At 46.1% G+C, this 16,396-nt stretch overlaps 1 protein-coding gene across 2 annotated transcripts in view; it reads left to right on the top strand.

Moving 5' to 3' along the window:
- ARHGAP26 (Rho GTPase activating protein 26) overlaps positions 1–16,396 on the top strand; it is a 1,945,875-nt gene that overhangs the window by 1,561,596 nt on the left and 367,883 nt on the right. For both annotated transcript variants that reach the window (XM_069244698.1, XM_069244699.1), the window contains exon 19: positions 5,606–5,744. In XM_069244698.1, the coding sequence (XP_069100799.1) occupies positions 5,606–5,744 (139 nt within the window). The remainder of the gene's footprint in view (positions 1–5,605; positions 5,745–16,396) is intronic.

Here is a 16,396-nt window from a genome sequence, read left to right as displayed (position 1 = left end):
CCTTTGGTGGCTGTCAGGACTAACCTCCTGAACGAGGTGCTTCAGCCTGGGGCTTCCTCTTCTGAATCCCTTTTGCCCTTTAATGAGCCCTCAGTGATGTCCTGCTGGTGACCTGTTCTGAACCCAGCTCAGAGGCTCCTGTGAACAGGACAATCGCCCGCTGCCATAGACCTGCTCCAAATGACCCAGTGTTCCTGACATAACACCCGACTCCTGAGAACTTGGTCATCCCAAGGGCCATTCCCTTCCGCACCCAATCCAAGAGGCTGGATCAGCTTTGGAAGAAATTATTTTCTTCCACCAGCCTGGCATTTCTGTCAGTGAACACTGCATGCCTTTTGGGCTGTTTCACCCATACTTTATCGGACACAGCAGCTTCTGTCACAGGTCCCGGAGGAGGCCTGGGTCATTCTCTCCCAAACTGTTGCTGATGGGAGAGACGCAGCTAAGCTCACAATGTGATGTGGCCTGCATATGACCGACTCACTGGGTAGATCGGTTGCATCAGCAGTGGCTTTAAGGCACCATGCTTGGTTGAGGATGTCTGGCTTTTTCGGGGAATGTCCAATCCACTCTTATGGGCATCCCCGTTGATAGTACCTGTCTCTTTGGCTTTGGACTTGAATGTTTTAAGGAGTCCTGGGCTACGGCCAGGTCCCTGGGCCTCGCAGCTGCCCCTCGCCCCCTCTCAGTCTGCTTTTTGCCCTTTTCGTGGCTATGGAAGTGGCGTCCCGCCACGTCTGTTCCCCTCCAGCCACCCTGTTGCGCATGCTTATAGATCAGGGTGCCAGTGATCTAGCCAGTCAGCACCATCTCCCTTCCTCCTTCCATGCAGACTCCAAAACTTCCTAGTCTGATGCTTCCACATCACGGATCAGTCGGAGGCAGGATTCACCTTTGCGTGCCCCTCTGGCAGTCCATCAGTTTAGTTTTGAAAATGGTCCGAAGAGGTTACTCCCTCCTCTTTGAGACAACTCCTCCGTTCTAGGATTGGTTGATGGAGGATCACTTGGCTCTTCTCCGCAAGGGTTTCTTGGCCAAGGGAGTCATAGAGAGGGTCCTTGTGCCAGAAGTAGTCATGGTTGTTATTCCCACTACTTTCTGGTGGCAACAAAGGACAAGGGCCTCAGCCCTATCCTAGACCTCTATCCCTCAGTCTCTTCCTCAGGAAAGAGAAGTTCAAAATGCTCACTCTGGCTCAGGTTCTATCTACCCTGGGCCCAGGTGACTGGTTGGTAACGTTGAACTCACAGGACGCCTACTTCCACATTCTCATCCTGTCTACCCACAGATGTTACTTGGAGTTCACGTTGGGCCACAAGCACTTTCGGTTCAATAGTGCACCCCTTTGGCCTTACCAGCACCACCCAGGTGTTCACCAAGGTGATGGCGGTGGTTGTAGCTCACCTGTGCAGGTCAGGGGTTTCCCCTATCTTGATGACTGGTTGTTGAAAGCAGGCTCACCCTAGGCTGTTGTCTCCCACCTCCAGACTGCAACAGACCCCTGCATTCGCTGGGGTTCACTCTGACATGGTCCACATCTGTAAGGGAACTGTGCAAGAGCTGCAGTGGTGGCTTTTGAACTGCGATTGGGTCAGAGACTGAACCCTCCTTCCCCAGCCAGAGGTGACAGTAGAGACATGCGTCACTCCTGGGTTGCGGTGGCCAAATGGCAGCGATCAGAGGCGTCTGATCAATGGCAACTAGAATATGTCTCTACCAGATAAGGCGTTACCAGCGGTAAGTAATTTGTTTGTCACATCATTCACTCAAATGCCTCACTTTTACTGAAGACCAGTCCATACCTAGCTGCGTCTTATAGCCTATGTTCCTGCTATGCCATTTAATTCCAGCACTTACAATGTGTTTTAAAATACAAAAATCCTTCATGCAGTCACTGGCAGCCATTCTTTCCCTCACCTGTCAACCATACCCTGAAAAATCTGTGCGACCCGTACCTGCTTATTATCACTTGACTTTCCTTCAACTACTAAATACCCTTCTCTTTCTTTAGTTGGCAATCCCCACCACCTTTTTCCTAGCCTTCTATCGCCAGTTGCTTTGGATCCCACAATGCCAGACCACCTTTTCTAGGTATCAGCGCACTCTTCAAATATATTAAAGTAGCGTAACTTTCATGGCATACACATTTTGTTTCCTAACTGTAGAGGTTCCTTATTTCTCTTACCCAATTTTAGGTAAATAATTAAATTCTGAAATAGTTTTTTATGTAAAGTATTTTTGTAGAATGTTCTCCCCCCAGCTCACACTTTCTGCATCACTTATTCTTCTTCTTTCAGGTGTGAGTCATATAATTTAGTTGTATTTGACAAATGCTTTGCAGATATTTGTGTGCTGTTATTATGTGGGAATTCACCTCATATGCATTTTCATGACTACTCCCACGTCATTATCCTTGAATAGTTGTACACATCTGCGTGTCACTTAAAGATATTACAGTGACATCAGCGCCTCTGCTTTTCTTACTTGGACATTTCTTAGTCTGTGATTCACCACTGAGTCACACCTGCAATTTACAACTTCTATTTACTTTATTCAGACCTTTGCATCTAAGATAACTTTTTGAATTGGACACAAAGGTTTTTTAACCCCAGATGTGTCTCGCTCCTGCACCTCCACCATACATTTATTTGGTAGCCACCATGTGGAACAATGATTTATACTGAGGAGACTGTTCAGGAGACTTCATTAGAATATCCAACTCCTGACACCATCTGTTAAATGGCTCTTGTTTACTGGCTTCATCCAACATCACACCTAGATTTTCCACTTTGAGTATTGACGATCAACTTAGACAACGTTAATTATGACATTTAATGTTTACAACGTCTAATTTCACTGTGCATTAATACGTGACAAATTTAATGACCAAGGAAGGAGCAAGACAGCTTAACCAGAAGGTTGCCTAATTTGACTGGAGCTTGTGTCCTCTAGCCCCAGGATCCATTATCTTCACCTAATAAAACAATATATCAAAGTCAGCCAGGACCGTGCCTATAGAAGGTTTGCAAGCTTCATCTGGATGTGTTTTCTGGGTCGGGACAGAGGCACATGGCCTCAATACTGGTACATGTGGAGACTAGAGGCAATAGGGAGGGACCTGATCTTCATCCCTTCCGGACCATGGTCAACTCTGTCCTACCAAAATAATGAATGCCAGTTTAACCAGTCTCCCTCAGACCATAGATACCCTGCACGAAGACTCTGTGCATCAGCCGACTGTAGGTGGAGAAAGTCCATTCCTTGAGGGAAAAAAAACCATTGATTTGCTAGTTTCCTGCAGGATTTGTGAATTTCCCTACATATTTTCATTTTCTGTCCGAATTTGCGGACAAAGAGAAAGTGCACAGAAGCAGCTGAAAGAGAGAGCCAAAAACCAAAGTCCAAGAGGCTTGTCTCAGCATATGCCATCAACACTGCTGGGTCTGCCTGTGGAATTCATGCTGAGTTTCAGGATGGGCTGGGCAAACGACACTTACGTAGTGAGACTTTACAGGGAAGTCACGTAGTGCAGTCACCCAGGAGCCCACTGGAGGCTCTTCTGCTCACTGCGACTGAGTGTGTCAAGCTTGTGTACATGAACACAAATTGGGGCTGATACAAGTTGTGTATGAGGGCGTCACATGAAGTGAATGAAGATACCTGCCTACAAGGGAAACTGACAATGACATCAGGGCTGAGGAGAGGTATGAGGGCGGATCAGAGGACATTCATACATATTTCAGTTAGTTTCCTAATTATTCTTGAATGCTAATGAAAATGATTTTAATTATAATGGATTTTTTTTATTGTCCATTGCGGACATTATATTACCAGCTTCGTTTTGCAGGTTTCTCCTTTTTCTGCCTGACATTTACCCTTTTATCACCACAGAAATGTGACTGTTTGCTTTGATTTTTACATTTCTCAGAATGTTTGATAAACCTCTAGCTGGGGGTGTTGTTTTAGATACTGTGAGAAAGTGGGGTGCATGGCACTGACCCTCTCTTGACTTGTTTCCCCAATTCATTCCAATTCAGTGGCATTGCTGACCACATCAGAGTTAAATGTTTTTAAAAAATCAGACAATCAGTCGCAGCTCGCGGGGGAGGGGGTAAAAAGGGTGGCGTGGCAGGGAGAGGAGTACAAACAGAAATATTTTTTTTTAAAACCTTACCTTCCTCGTCCCCTCCACCATGCAACCCTGCTCCTTGGTCCTGGAAGCATGAAAGCAGCTTTAGGATTGGCTGGAGTGCCCTGGCTTGGCGCTCCCAGGCAGACTGGAAGCCTCTGTCTGCTGTCTCCAACCTGGTAACACAGTGCTGTGTTGGAGAGAGCCCATTGCGAATGTGTGTTTGGCCAGCCCGAGACGGCCGGTCAAACATACATGTGCATTGAGGGGATTGCTGTATACTCCCTCTTCATCTCTGTCACTCCCCATGGGCTCGCCCGTAATAAACATAGTTTATTATTGTTTTATTGTAAAAGGTTTGCAGCTGCTGCTGCTTGCTAGGGGAGTTGGAGGGGAGATCGATGCTTCTTTGCCATGGTGGAGGAGCTGCCGCTGAATAAAATATAGGGTTTTCTTGCCCCCTTGAACTGTGGATTATCACTAAAGAACGGCTTAGGCAAAGACCAGTTACTTGGTACGTCTCGTTCCCTTCATTGCTCTTGACCAGTGAATGAAATATCTTGAGATAGCCCAGGAAAAACATAACCCGAAAGTCTATATGTATACTGTTTAGTACAAGTATCAACACACACATCAGGATTTCCTTTTATCGTTTACATTTAATTGCACGCCTTGCTGGTCATATTTGAGCACATGACATAAATAAAATGTGTTTTGCTTATTGATTGGGACAGTAGGTAAAAACATGTATTCCCTTATTATATTCTGGTGTTACTTTTAAGCCAATTTTGTTAGATATGGCTGTATTTGTGGTACTTGTTTTTAGAGGTTATTATCGTTTGCCTGCTTGGTGCATCTTTTCCTTTTGAACTACTAGGTGCAATAATAGTTTGGAAGAATATCTGGTAAAAACAAATGGTCTATGTCACGGTAAGTAATAGTAACACTACAGTTTAGGTACTGGTCCCCGTAAGTGCACCAGGAACTAATCTGAAACATGGTCTAATTTCAGTTCGACCATCATCTCCTGTCTGGTGCAGATTTGTGAATCTAAGTAAGGAATTAATTCTGTATTCCACAGGTATTTTCCTGCCTGATTTGTGCCAGCAAAACCTGGCTCAAATCATGCAGGAAAACGTGAGAAATCATGCACATGCACATTTATCCTGTTATTCCCCATTCTGGGGATTGAAATGTCAAAACTGAATGAGTTGTAAAATGTCTCACAAATGCTGTACCCGTGTTACTGGTGTTTACTAAATATGCAGCTTGCACCTAGATTTGTGTGAGTCAAAATGAGTTCCCAAATAAGAAAATTTCAAGTTCGCCTTGCACCATTGTATGTTATCTAGACTACTGTTCAGTATCACACTCCATACTACCTATGTGGAGTCAAAGTTCAAATGTACGTTTCATCAAGCAGACATGCAGCTTGGAACTATCTAACTTGTTGCATCTTTCTTCTCATACTAGATATTTACCACTGTGCCGGAGGCACCACAAGCAAATTCGCATCTTAATTTGTCACGTAAACGAAGTACAGACTCAAAGCCTCCCTCCTGCAGTGAACGTCCATTAACGCTCTTCCCCACTATGCCTACCACAGAGAAAGGTAAGTTTCACAAATTCGTCACAGTGCCCTGGGACTGCTTTTGAGTTGAATAGATGATGAGGTCTCCATCCTGCTGATTTTGGAAAGTTCTATGGTGCCTGGGTTTTAGTGCCTCACTTGTCTAAACTGGTGAATGAGATGACAGCGCAAGCACTATTTATTCGGTTTGACATAGCAATATTATCTTTCTCTCTCCTGCACTTATCGTCTGAATCCTGCATCAACAGGGGACAAGACACAGTTGTCAACTGAGAGGATGAAAGTGAGTTACTTACCTGTAACTGTAATTCTCCAGTATTAGTAACTTTCATAGATTGTTTCATAGATTCACATGCTTGAATCATTCCCTGTCGTTCAAGTGGGAGAACATATAAGGCAGTAGACTACAACCTATATGTAAGTCAATGTTAGAGACATTCACTCTTACAGCTTATTAGCATTTTTAAAAATGACCCAAAGTCCATCCAGTCATGTGACAGCTCCCTTTAGAACAATCACCACAGAGGCACCAGTCCTTCAGATTTTTCTTGCCAAGCGTGAAGTAGAAGCACTGAGTAATAAGGAGAGCTTTTATGGGTAGGAAGGTGGGTCGCAGGCCACCATGACTGTAGAAAACCAAGCAATATCCAGCCTGTAATGCATGTGAAGCAGAAGCAGGCCTCACAAACAGATCACCTGCTTGTCACACATAAGAGTGGCCGATGATCCAAACATTCATAACCCCTGCAGCTCAAGTATGCACAGGAACTCTCGGGACCTCCAAACGACCAGTTCAACCACCTAAAGGAGAAAACAGAGTAGGGCAGAGGTGTGAGAGGCAGAGCACTCACAACAAATGCAGTCTCACGTACCACTTGTGGCAATCACAGTACCACCTGCCAATCACTGAACTTGAAAGCCCCATTGCCACCACCTCAGTAGTAGTCCCAATTCTAAAGGCGTGATTACTGAATTCAGAGGCCTCAAAACCTGCACCAGACAAAGTGCTCTTGAGCATTTGCGAAAACGGGTACTTGGTCAGCTGTGTGCCATCCGCATGTATCAACACTGGGCCCCCTAACACATCGGGGCACTGAGCCAAGAAGATTATAGTCTGAAGAGCACACATAACCTGGAGCCCTTTGCAACAGTATATGGTCACCCTTCCCCTCTTGATCCATCTTAGAACGAGGAATGTTGATCGTTAAGGCCCTCGCCCCTCCAACCAGTGAATGTCTGCCAGTTGTAATTCCCATTCAACATCTCACTTGTTTCTGGCCACCAACTCACTAAGTCTTAGGACCTCATAGAAGAACAAGGTAAAAGCTGCCATAAAAAAGCAGTCTCCCTAGGAGAGGTACATACACCCCAAGAGTCCCCAAGATATACACCCCCTTTACCACGTCACTGGGGCACCTAGGATCCAGTTTGGCCCCCTGGAGCCGCTACTAACCCTTAAGAGCCATCCTTACCAAGAAAGATTTCATCCTGTCAGTCACCCCCAGAGTTGCGCAAAGAAAGAAATGACGGCAGTCTGGTGCCTAGCACATGCGACCGACCTCCCTTCCTCCCTCAGAGCCTCCACAAATGCCATAACTGACGATGCATAAGACCAATTAGACAGCCATGCATGTACAAGGAATTCAGAATAGGCTGTGACAGCACCCTCATAAGCTCTACGGGTCTTGGGCACAAATCCACCACAGATGCTCCGGTAAGGGCGTTGGGAATTCCTCTGCTTCCAGGTGGTGGGACCTGAAAACCTGCATCTTAAAACAGGACAGGGCACCAGCAGCAGTACTCAAGACACCAGGCACATGCTTTGTACTAAACATTACATTCAACCGTAGACACAGCAGTATGATTTCTTTCAACAGCCTGACAATCATTTTGCACCTGGCAGCTTGTTGATTTATGCACTCCACCACTGGCATATTGTCTGACCAGAAAATCACAGACTGGTTGCAGAATCGTTCAGGCCAGACTGACAAGATCACAAAAATCGGAAATAGTTCCAGAAAAACAGTATTAGCTACTAGGCTAGACTGAAGCCACTCCATGGGCCATCGCTGGAGTGGCCGCATCAAATATGGCACCAAAACCTTAACTGCCTGCTTCATCTGTGAAGAGAACTAGCTCTTCATAGGACCTAGGCGGACTCGGCCACACCACCATCCCATTAAAGTCATGCAGGAATGCCTCCAAAATCCTTATATCCTGCATGACCTCCCTGGAGTGCCCAGTGTGGTGATGCTTCACCTTCAACCCCGACATAGCTTGATCAATGGGCCGAGAGAACGGGCGCCCGATGGGGATGATGCGCAGAGCGAATTTGAGTTGTCCAATAAGGCATTGCGACTGATGGATCATAACTTTCCTTGCCCTCAGGCATGCCCATAAGGCCTGCGCGAAAGCAACAACCTTGCCCTATGGAAGCCTGATCTTCCCCACTACAGAATCTAATTCGATACCTACCTCGGAACTCAATTGTGGTGGAGGGACGTACTGTCTTGCCCTGTGCTAGTGAGACCCCAACTCATCCATAAGCCTCTGAAAGACTCTCAAAGCTTCTGCACACAGATCTGAGCCAGAGTGGTCGAGACTTAGAAAATCATCCAGGTAATGAAGAACACACTTGTATTGTGATTTGTCTCTAAAGACCCACTCCAGAAATTTGCTAAACTTCTCATAATAGGACCAAGACACTGAGCAGTCCACTGGTGTACACTTACCAAAGTAGTAAGCCCCCCTCAAACTGAAATCACAGGCGATGGAAATCGTCTGTGTGGAAAGATAGCAGCCTAGAGGCACCTGGTCATTGCCACCCGGCACTTGTGCTACCCCAGTGGGCGGAGCAAGGGCCACCAAGGGTACTAATTGGACTGCAGTTTGCAAAGGAGGGGCCAGGGCCAGACCCTCTGGTGGCACCCCCACACTACCAGTGACCTGAGTCAGAATAGTCTGACCAGATTCTGCTCACCCCATTGTGGCCCCAGCCCTTAGTTTTCCCTTGCACCCTTTCAGAACCGGGGGTAATGCCTCCCTGGGATGCTCACCTGCCCACCTGGACCTGTCCGCCTCCCCGCTGGGGAGCCCATCTTGGACAGGATGCTGCGATCTCAATGATGCTATGGCCTGATCCATAGCATCCATCCTAAGCATCAGCGCTTCCAGAAGCACCGCCGTCCGTGAGCACTTAGCACCTCTATGCCCACTTGTTTAAGTGCGGTCACTGAGTAGGAGCAAAAGACCCGCTCGCTGACCACGACCCCTTTTAAGAGCAGGGTCAGTGTGCGTCATCACAGTGCACTGCCCGAGCATTCTAGGCCCTTGCTGAGGGGTCAGGCCATATTTCCCTCTCCCCCCCCCCCCCCAACCAAACTAGGCACTCCCATAGTCGCCATATGGTGGGCCCTCTGGGGGGGTGGGGAGTACACTCTTTCTGTAGCGCATTCAATGTTTTCAATTTCCCTCTAATTCCAGGGGCTTAATGACATCCCACTGCTTGGCTGCCCCGTGATTGCCCAACAGGAGTTCCTTTCTCACGTTTGAACACTTGCTGGCTTCCTTGTACCGCAGAATTAGTCCCAGCAGACATAGTTTTTCTGGTTATTTTCCTACAGCAAAGTGCTTTTGGAGCTGGAAATTGGAAACTTTTTTTCTGAAGACCCACAATTTTGCTGGAGAGGGGCGGGCAAGGGGAACAGTTATGTGGGCAGGAGTAACAATAAAGTGTCAAGAATATCAGCAAAGTTGATAAAAGTTATGTTTACAAATGGCTTCCAAACAAATTGACAATATTCACAGATTCGCAGCGGTCGAAGTGCATTAAAAAAAGGATGGGAGCTGTGATGCTGCTTGCAGTAGGGGTGGGGTCAGTGAGCGTGGGGGGATCAAAGTTGTGGCTAAAAAAATAAAAATATTCTGTATGTTTTCTTTTTTTTTATCTTTCACCGTCAGGGAGCTAAATTTAAAATGACATACAGCTTAAATGAAAAATAAATAAGGGAAATGCACTATAGTACATTTTGAAACCTATATTATTGAATGCACTGCAGAGGTCTATGTGTAACCAGGTAGCCACAGAATTAAATATTGGTTGGTGCAGTGGAAAAAAGTTACTTGTGTATTTTCAGTGCTGTGAGGTCACAGCCTGTGACAGAAAGCACTGTGAATTATTAATTCTTAATTTTAAACTTACATTACACACAGTATAAGATAGACAGCTATAAAATGTGAAAGTGTTTAAGTTAAAATGGTCCTTCGAAAATATAGATTTTAGTAGTACCCAGAGTGTACATAATGCATTTTTTTTTTTTTTTTTACATTGAGGTCCCTCCAACATCTCTAGGTATAGTCAGTGCTGTATAAATTCAATTACAGTGAAAAGGAAGCACTTCACAACCCAGTTGTTAACTCCTAGCACTACCACTCAAAAAATCAAAAAGGAAACAATCTTTGTTGTCACAAAGCTTCAAGTGATTAGGTCAATTAAAGCCAGTGCAGACTTCTAAACAGCATTTCCATTTGCAGATTACCCTTTACTTTTGCAGATTAACTTGTAGCACATTTACATTTCAGGTAATCAGGCACCCTGACAGGAAGGCTTGTTTAGCTGTCTGCCCAGCTTCGGTTTCACCGACACTTCAGCCCAGGCATATAAACTGTCGGAACGTCAAGAGATGGTTGTCTTTTTATAAAAAGTTGGGGGACGGTGTTTTATAAATCATAAAAATATGGCCACGTCGTGCCCCTCAGATCCCGCCCATTTCGACCGCTGATTCTAGACAAAGAGGACTGCTGAAGGGCATGAGTGCAGTATGCTGTTTTGCTTCACGGCTGGAGTGGGTCACATGATAGGCAGTTTTCAAACAGCTTCATAGAATGACTTCTTAAATTAGCTAGAAAGGGCCTTGGCTTTAGGAATAATGTGTGTGCTCTTGCCAGCGCCTCTCTTCCACAGTATTATTACGGGTAATGTTTTCCTTGTTCCTATGACGACTCAACACACATGGGCCTGGATGGTCACATGCCAAATTACAAGCCTGCTGCTATATTTCCTTAAGAACATTGGACCACTGCATACATACTCTTGTATTCATCTTAACCTTCTAGTTTACTGACTGATCCCCTATTAGAGTGGGTCATAGACACTGACTGCTACATGGTATGGTAGCAGTTAATTTGGGAAGAATTGATATAATTGGTAACGGCCATCCTCGGCCCTCAGGCATCCGCCCTAAACTATCAGGCTTCGAGGTGGGCAGACTGCACGTTTCATAGGAGGAATGCGACCGGAACCGAGCCAGTGGTTTGACTTGGCACAGTGTATAGGAGTCCAGCCACCCAAACGCCTGTTATGTAAATCACGAACATAAGCAACATAAAACTTTAACAGCACGCTTTAAAATTCAAGCAGTTAATTATTTTGTGTGTCTCTGGATGTTAAAAATCAGTTTCTAAACAAAATCTTAGATACATTTAAGAAAGAATCGAGACTGTGTTTGTCTGTGTTACATACCTGTCCAAAATAATACTGTTAAGGAAAATAAACGAGGTGCATAAATCAAGTGGTTTGGGATGTTTATTTCAAGGATTGACCTTTGTCTTGTATGTTGTTATTTCCTACTCCCGCTCAATAACAAAACAAAAAAAAACATTTGGTTTGGTCAGGATTGTTAGATTCTTAGTATTATTGGCAGGTAATCTTGTGAGGAAATCGGCGTCAGGAGAGCACTAAAATAAACACACCACACGCATTATAAATCTGTGTCAAACTGCCGTTCTAGCGCGAGCCCTAGAACCTTTATTAACGGCTCCATGACGTCATGAAACAAAAAAACGAAACCGAACATTTAGAGGGGTTTCTACGCGACCGCATACCAGCGGCTCGTGTAGATTACACCTAACAAAATAAACCCATCGGTAGCAAACATAACATTCCTCCTCCACTCAAAATAAAAATAACAAATTAACAAACAAAAACAAAAAAACACTGCATGCATTAAAAAAATTCCTGAATACTCTAATTGCACACATAGTCTTTCATTTTAACAGGAGCTGATATTCGGGAACGCAAAGTATATCTATCCCTGCCTCTTCTCGGCACAGTGCCAATCGGGGAAGAACTGTCTAAAGACTTGCTAGTAGGCTTCTCTGTAACAACAACATCATCTGATGATTCAGTCTCATCCAGAGGCAAACACAGGTCCTCAGCAGGGAGCCTGTCCTGTGCTGGAGAACCCTGAGTCATACATTCCTTCGGCAGGATAACAGGTGTACCCAAAACTGGCTCCAGAGAATCATGTATGGGCAAATAATAGGGTTTAAAGAAAGATAAATTCCTAGTCACCATCTCCTTATCTCGTTGAGCAGTGACCATCGTGCCTTTCACATTCACAACTGTCCAAGGGCTAGCTTCAAATGGGAGCTTGAACTTGCCTCCTGCATGTCTATTTTTTACTAACACCCAGTCTCCCACTCTCAAACGTCGCACCCGGGCTCGCCTCTTCTGAGACATCCGATCATTCAGCACCTGACGACTTCGCAAACGACTAGAAACTTGATCATGAAAACCACGCGAGGTATTCACTTGGGGCAACGTATCTCTCACACCCTGTACACGACACACTTCGCTGGGAATAGCACCAGTGGTGCCATGGGGAGTCAGGCGGTACTCCCTTAGAAACTCAAACAGAGCACATTCCACATCCTTTTCCTGAGAAACCGCAATTCTCAGCACCTTATTTAAAGTTCTCATAAATCGTTCAACTTCCCCATTAGCTTGGGGCCAGCGAGGGGTGATTTTTCGATGATAAATATCATGTGACGCTAGATATTCTGCAAACTCATTGGTCGAAAAAGGGGGTCCATTATCTGTTCTCGGCTCTTTGAATATGCCATGGGTGGCCATGATTTTTTCTAAACATGGCACAACTCGATCAGTAGTAGTAGAGGTCAAGACCTCCACCTCTGGGTATTTGGAGAAATCGTCTATGGCAACCAACATATGGCACCCATCAGGAAGACTGCCTAAATCCACACTCACTCGATGCCATGGAGTGGGGGGAATTGGTTCTGTTATGATCGGAGCGGGCAAATCAGCAGGTCTGAGGATTTGACATGTGTGGCAATGTTGGATCGTCTGTTCTACCCTGGCGTCCATGCCAGGAAACCATACTTTACTTCTCAGTCTCGCTTTGGTCTTTACAATCCCCTGATGGGAGACGTGAGCTAAATCAATCGTTTGCTGCAATGCTTCAGGAATTACCAAACGATGACCTCGCAGTAAGCACTCTTCCGGTGACACCACCAATTATTGGCGAATATTATGCAGGGAAGACAAAGTTACTTTGGCTTGTGTCGTTCTATGACCCATGTCTTGTTTTAGTAAATGCCACTTTCCATCACGAACACACGATATGGCTAACTGCAGCACTTCATCTGCTTGGGTGGCCTCTTGAATTTCCTGGACTGAAATGGGACGTGGTCTTGACCGTTCCACCACCAATCTTACGTACTCTTCCACATCCTCCGATTCCTTTTCCTCCTGCGTAGTGAGGGGTCTGGTGTGTCTAGACAGATAATCTGCCGGGTTTTGGGCTCCTGGTCGATACAGCACCACAAATTGATATTCCTGGAGCTGGAGGATCCACTTTTCTATCCTGGGTGGGGGTTGGGATGTTGACCTATTGAACAGGGGTATCAAAGGCTTGTGATCAGTATTTACTGTGAACGGATGGCCATAGATATACAAATGAAAATGACGACAGCCCCATTGGACCGCCAGTGCTTCTTTTTCTATGTGAGAGTAGCGTTGTTCTGTGGTCGTCAAAGCTCTACTCGCATAGGCTACCGGGGCCCATTCACCATCTGTTCCTTTTTGAGATAAAACTGCTCCCAGACCTACGGGACTGGCATCCACAGATAACTCGGTGTCTTTAGAAGAGTCAAAATACACCAACGTGGTGTCTGCCGACAACGCCCGTTTAGTCGCTTGAAAAGCATCATCCTGGCGAGCCGTCCACTCCCACGGAGTGTGAGTTTTCGTGAGTTCTCTTAACGGCGCCGTGAGAGACGTCAGATTAGGAATACATCTTCCGCAGTAGGTCACCATTCCTAGAAAACTGCGAACACCTGTGACGGAGGTAGGAGGACGTGCCACCTGTATGTCAGTCACTTTTCATGGATCAGGCCGGACCCCTTGTGTCGAGAAATGATAGCCAAAGAATGCAATATCTTGTTTCAGGAATTCGCATTTCTCCCTGTGTAGCGTCAGCCCGTTTTGTCTAAGTCTGTGGAAGGTAGCACGGAGTCTCTTGAGATGCCCTTCCACAGTGGGGGCATGCACAAGAATATCATCACTCACATTGATGACCCCTTCGAGCCCAACTAACACACCACGAATCGTGTCTGGAAGCACTTCTGCGGCGCTGGCAATGCCAAAACTGAGACGCTTGTACCGCCTCAGCCCCACATGAGTTGAAAATGTGGTTATGGCTCTTGATTCAGGAGCAAGCAACAGTTGGTGATATCCGGCCCGAAGGTCCATTTTAGAGAACCACCGTGACCCACTTACCTCTGCCACAATGTCATCCACCGTTGGTGTGAGGTGCCGCTCCCTCCGAATGGCCACATTCGGCAACCTCATATCCACGCATATGCGCACCTCACCTGGTTGTTTTGGCTTTCGAGTGACAACTATGGGTGACACCCATGGTGTCGGCCCCTCAACTTTCAATAATGCCAGCTTTTTCCAATTTGGCCAATTCCTCTTCCACCTTTGGCCTCAGGTGAAATGCTATGCGTCGATGTTTCAGGGCTACAGGTTCAATCGTTTTGTCGATGTGTAGTTTCACTTGTCGTTCCTTCAAACAACCAATGCCTTGGAAGATATCTGCATATTCTTCTTCCAGACTTTCTACGGCACCCACATGAACACTGAAAGCAAAAGTGACTAGTTCCAGTTCCTCAGCCGTGCGACAGCTCAGTAACATCCCTGTTCCAGTTTTAGTGACATACACCTTTGCTCTGGTAGCAATGTCCTCATGTACAATGTCTGTCGTGAACACACCTGCCAAAGGAATTGGGGTTACCGACCCAAATGCATATACCTGCACAGTGGTGGGCCGAAGTTGGGGACGAGTTGGAAGCTGCCGGAATACCGACTGGGCCAGTATGTTTATCGAGGCCCCAGTGTCAATGAGAGCAGGAACTTGATGACTATCAATTTTCACTGTGCACCTTGGAATTCTCTTCGCCCTACCATTGCCTGGTTGAGTGGTGTGAATAATATACACTGTGCCTTCCAGTTCGTCATCATCATCCATGTCTAGAACCTCATTCTGTTGTTGGATGGTTTGAGCTTCATGTATCATTTTCCGTCCCCCTGACTTAGGCTTCTTAGCCGACCTGCAGAGTTTCGCAAAATGGTTGAGACGTTGACAATTTGTACATTGCTTCCCCATTGCTGGACATTTTCCTTGGTGCGGATACACTCCTCCACACATGTAGCAGGTGTGACCCCCTCCCTCAGATTTATTCTTTTCTTTTTTCTTTATAGGTGTCGCTGCCACCACTGCGTTCACAGGTTCTGTCTTTATAGGTTTTACAAGTGCTGACTCCATATGTGCCGCCCTCACATGCGACAATTCCTTGGAGCGCCCCATTGTAAGTATGTCCACCATTGACATGCCTGGGACTTGTAAGATATGTTCCCTGAGCTTGGTAGAGTGACAGCCTTGAATAAACTGCGCACGAATCTCGTCAGCCGTATCAGGTAATGTACATGTGCTCGCTAACTCCCTGAGTCGAGCATAGAAGACATCTACAGACTCTTCCGGAAGTTGCCTGGCTTGCCTGAGAAGGAAACGCTCATAGTTTGGATTCGCCAATGGCTCGAAATATGCTGTGATTGCACGTTTCATAGTTTGATATGTGAATGGGGCACCATCTTCTACCACTGATTTGCTAACCTTGTGGACCGCAGGCCCTCCCAAATGTAAAAGCATCGGCCTTCTTCTTTCAGGGTGTATTGCTGCTGCCTCAAAATAGTTCTCCAAACGCTCCACCCATGTTCTCCATTTGGCAGTATGTGCTGATGGAGGACCATCAATTAGGAACGGTTCCAATGCCGGGAACGAATTCATGTTGCTGACAGGGTGTGCTTGCCAATAGGGGCCACTTGCAACTGACGTTGACGTCCACTCAGTAATCTAAAGTGTCCCAAGTACTCTGTGTTGTGTGCACAGGCACCTAGTTATTTTTTTACCCATCAAATGTGCAGTCCTACTGCCACACCATGAAAACCTTTAAGATAGGTTTATTTTTCCATTTCCTCACCTGCACTGCCTCAATGTTGTGTCTTCTCCCTGCTCCTGTCACTCACCAAGAGTCCAGTGGCTGCAGCCTCTGCCTGAATTTCTTGAATAGCGCTCCCCCACGCACTTTCCTCTAATCTCCTGATGGGGGCGTGGTTGTTTTCTTCTTCCTTTCTCTTCTTTTTTTTTTTTTTAACGACGATTCTCCTCATGAGTTGAACGCACGTCAGCTCCTTCTGCCGCTGAGCGATTTAGAAACACGGCCGAATGCCCGTGCTTCTACAGAGTCTACCGCTTGGGAGACTCACCGCCGGAGTTCCTGCTCAGCGAACACATCAAACGATGTCAATCAGT

Source organism: Pleurodeles waltl, chromosome 7, assembly GCF_031143425.1.
Source record: "Pleurodeles waltl isolate 20211129_DDA chromosome 7, aPleWal1.hap1.20221129, whole genome shotgun sequence".
Lineage (NCBI taxonomy): Eukaryota > Metazoa > Chordata > Amphibia > Caudata > Salamandridae > Pleurodeles > Pleurodeles waltl.
The sequence above is the reverse complement of the archived record's forward strand: the minus strand, read 5'-3'. Positions and strand labels throughout refer to the sequence as shown.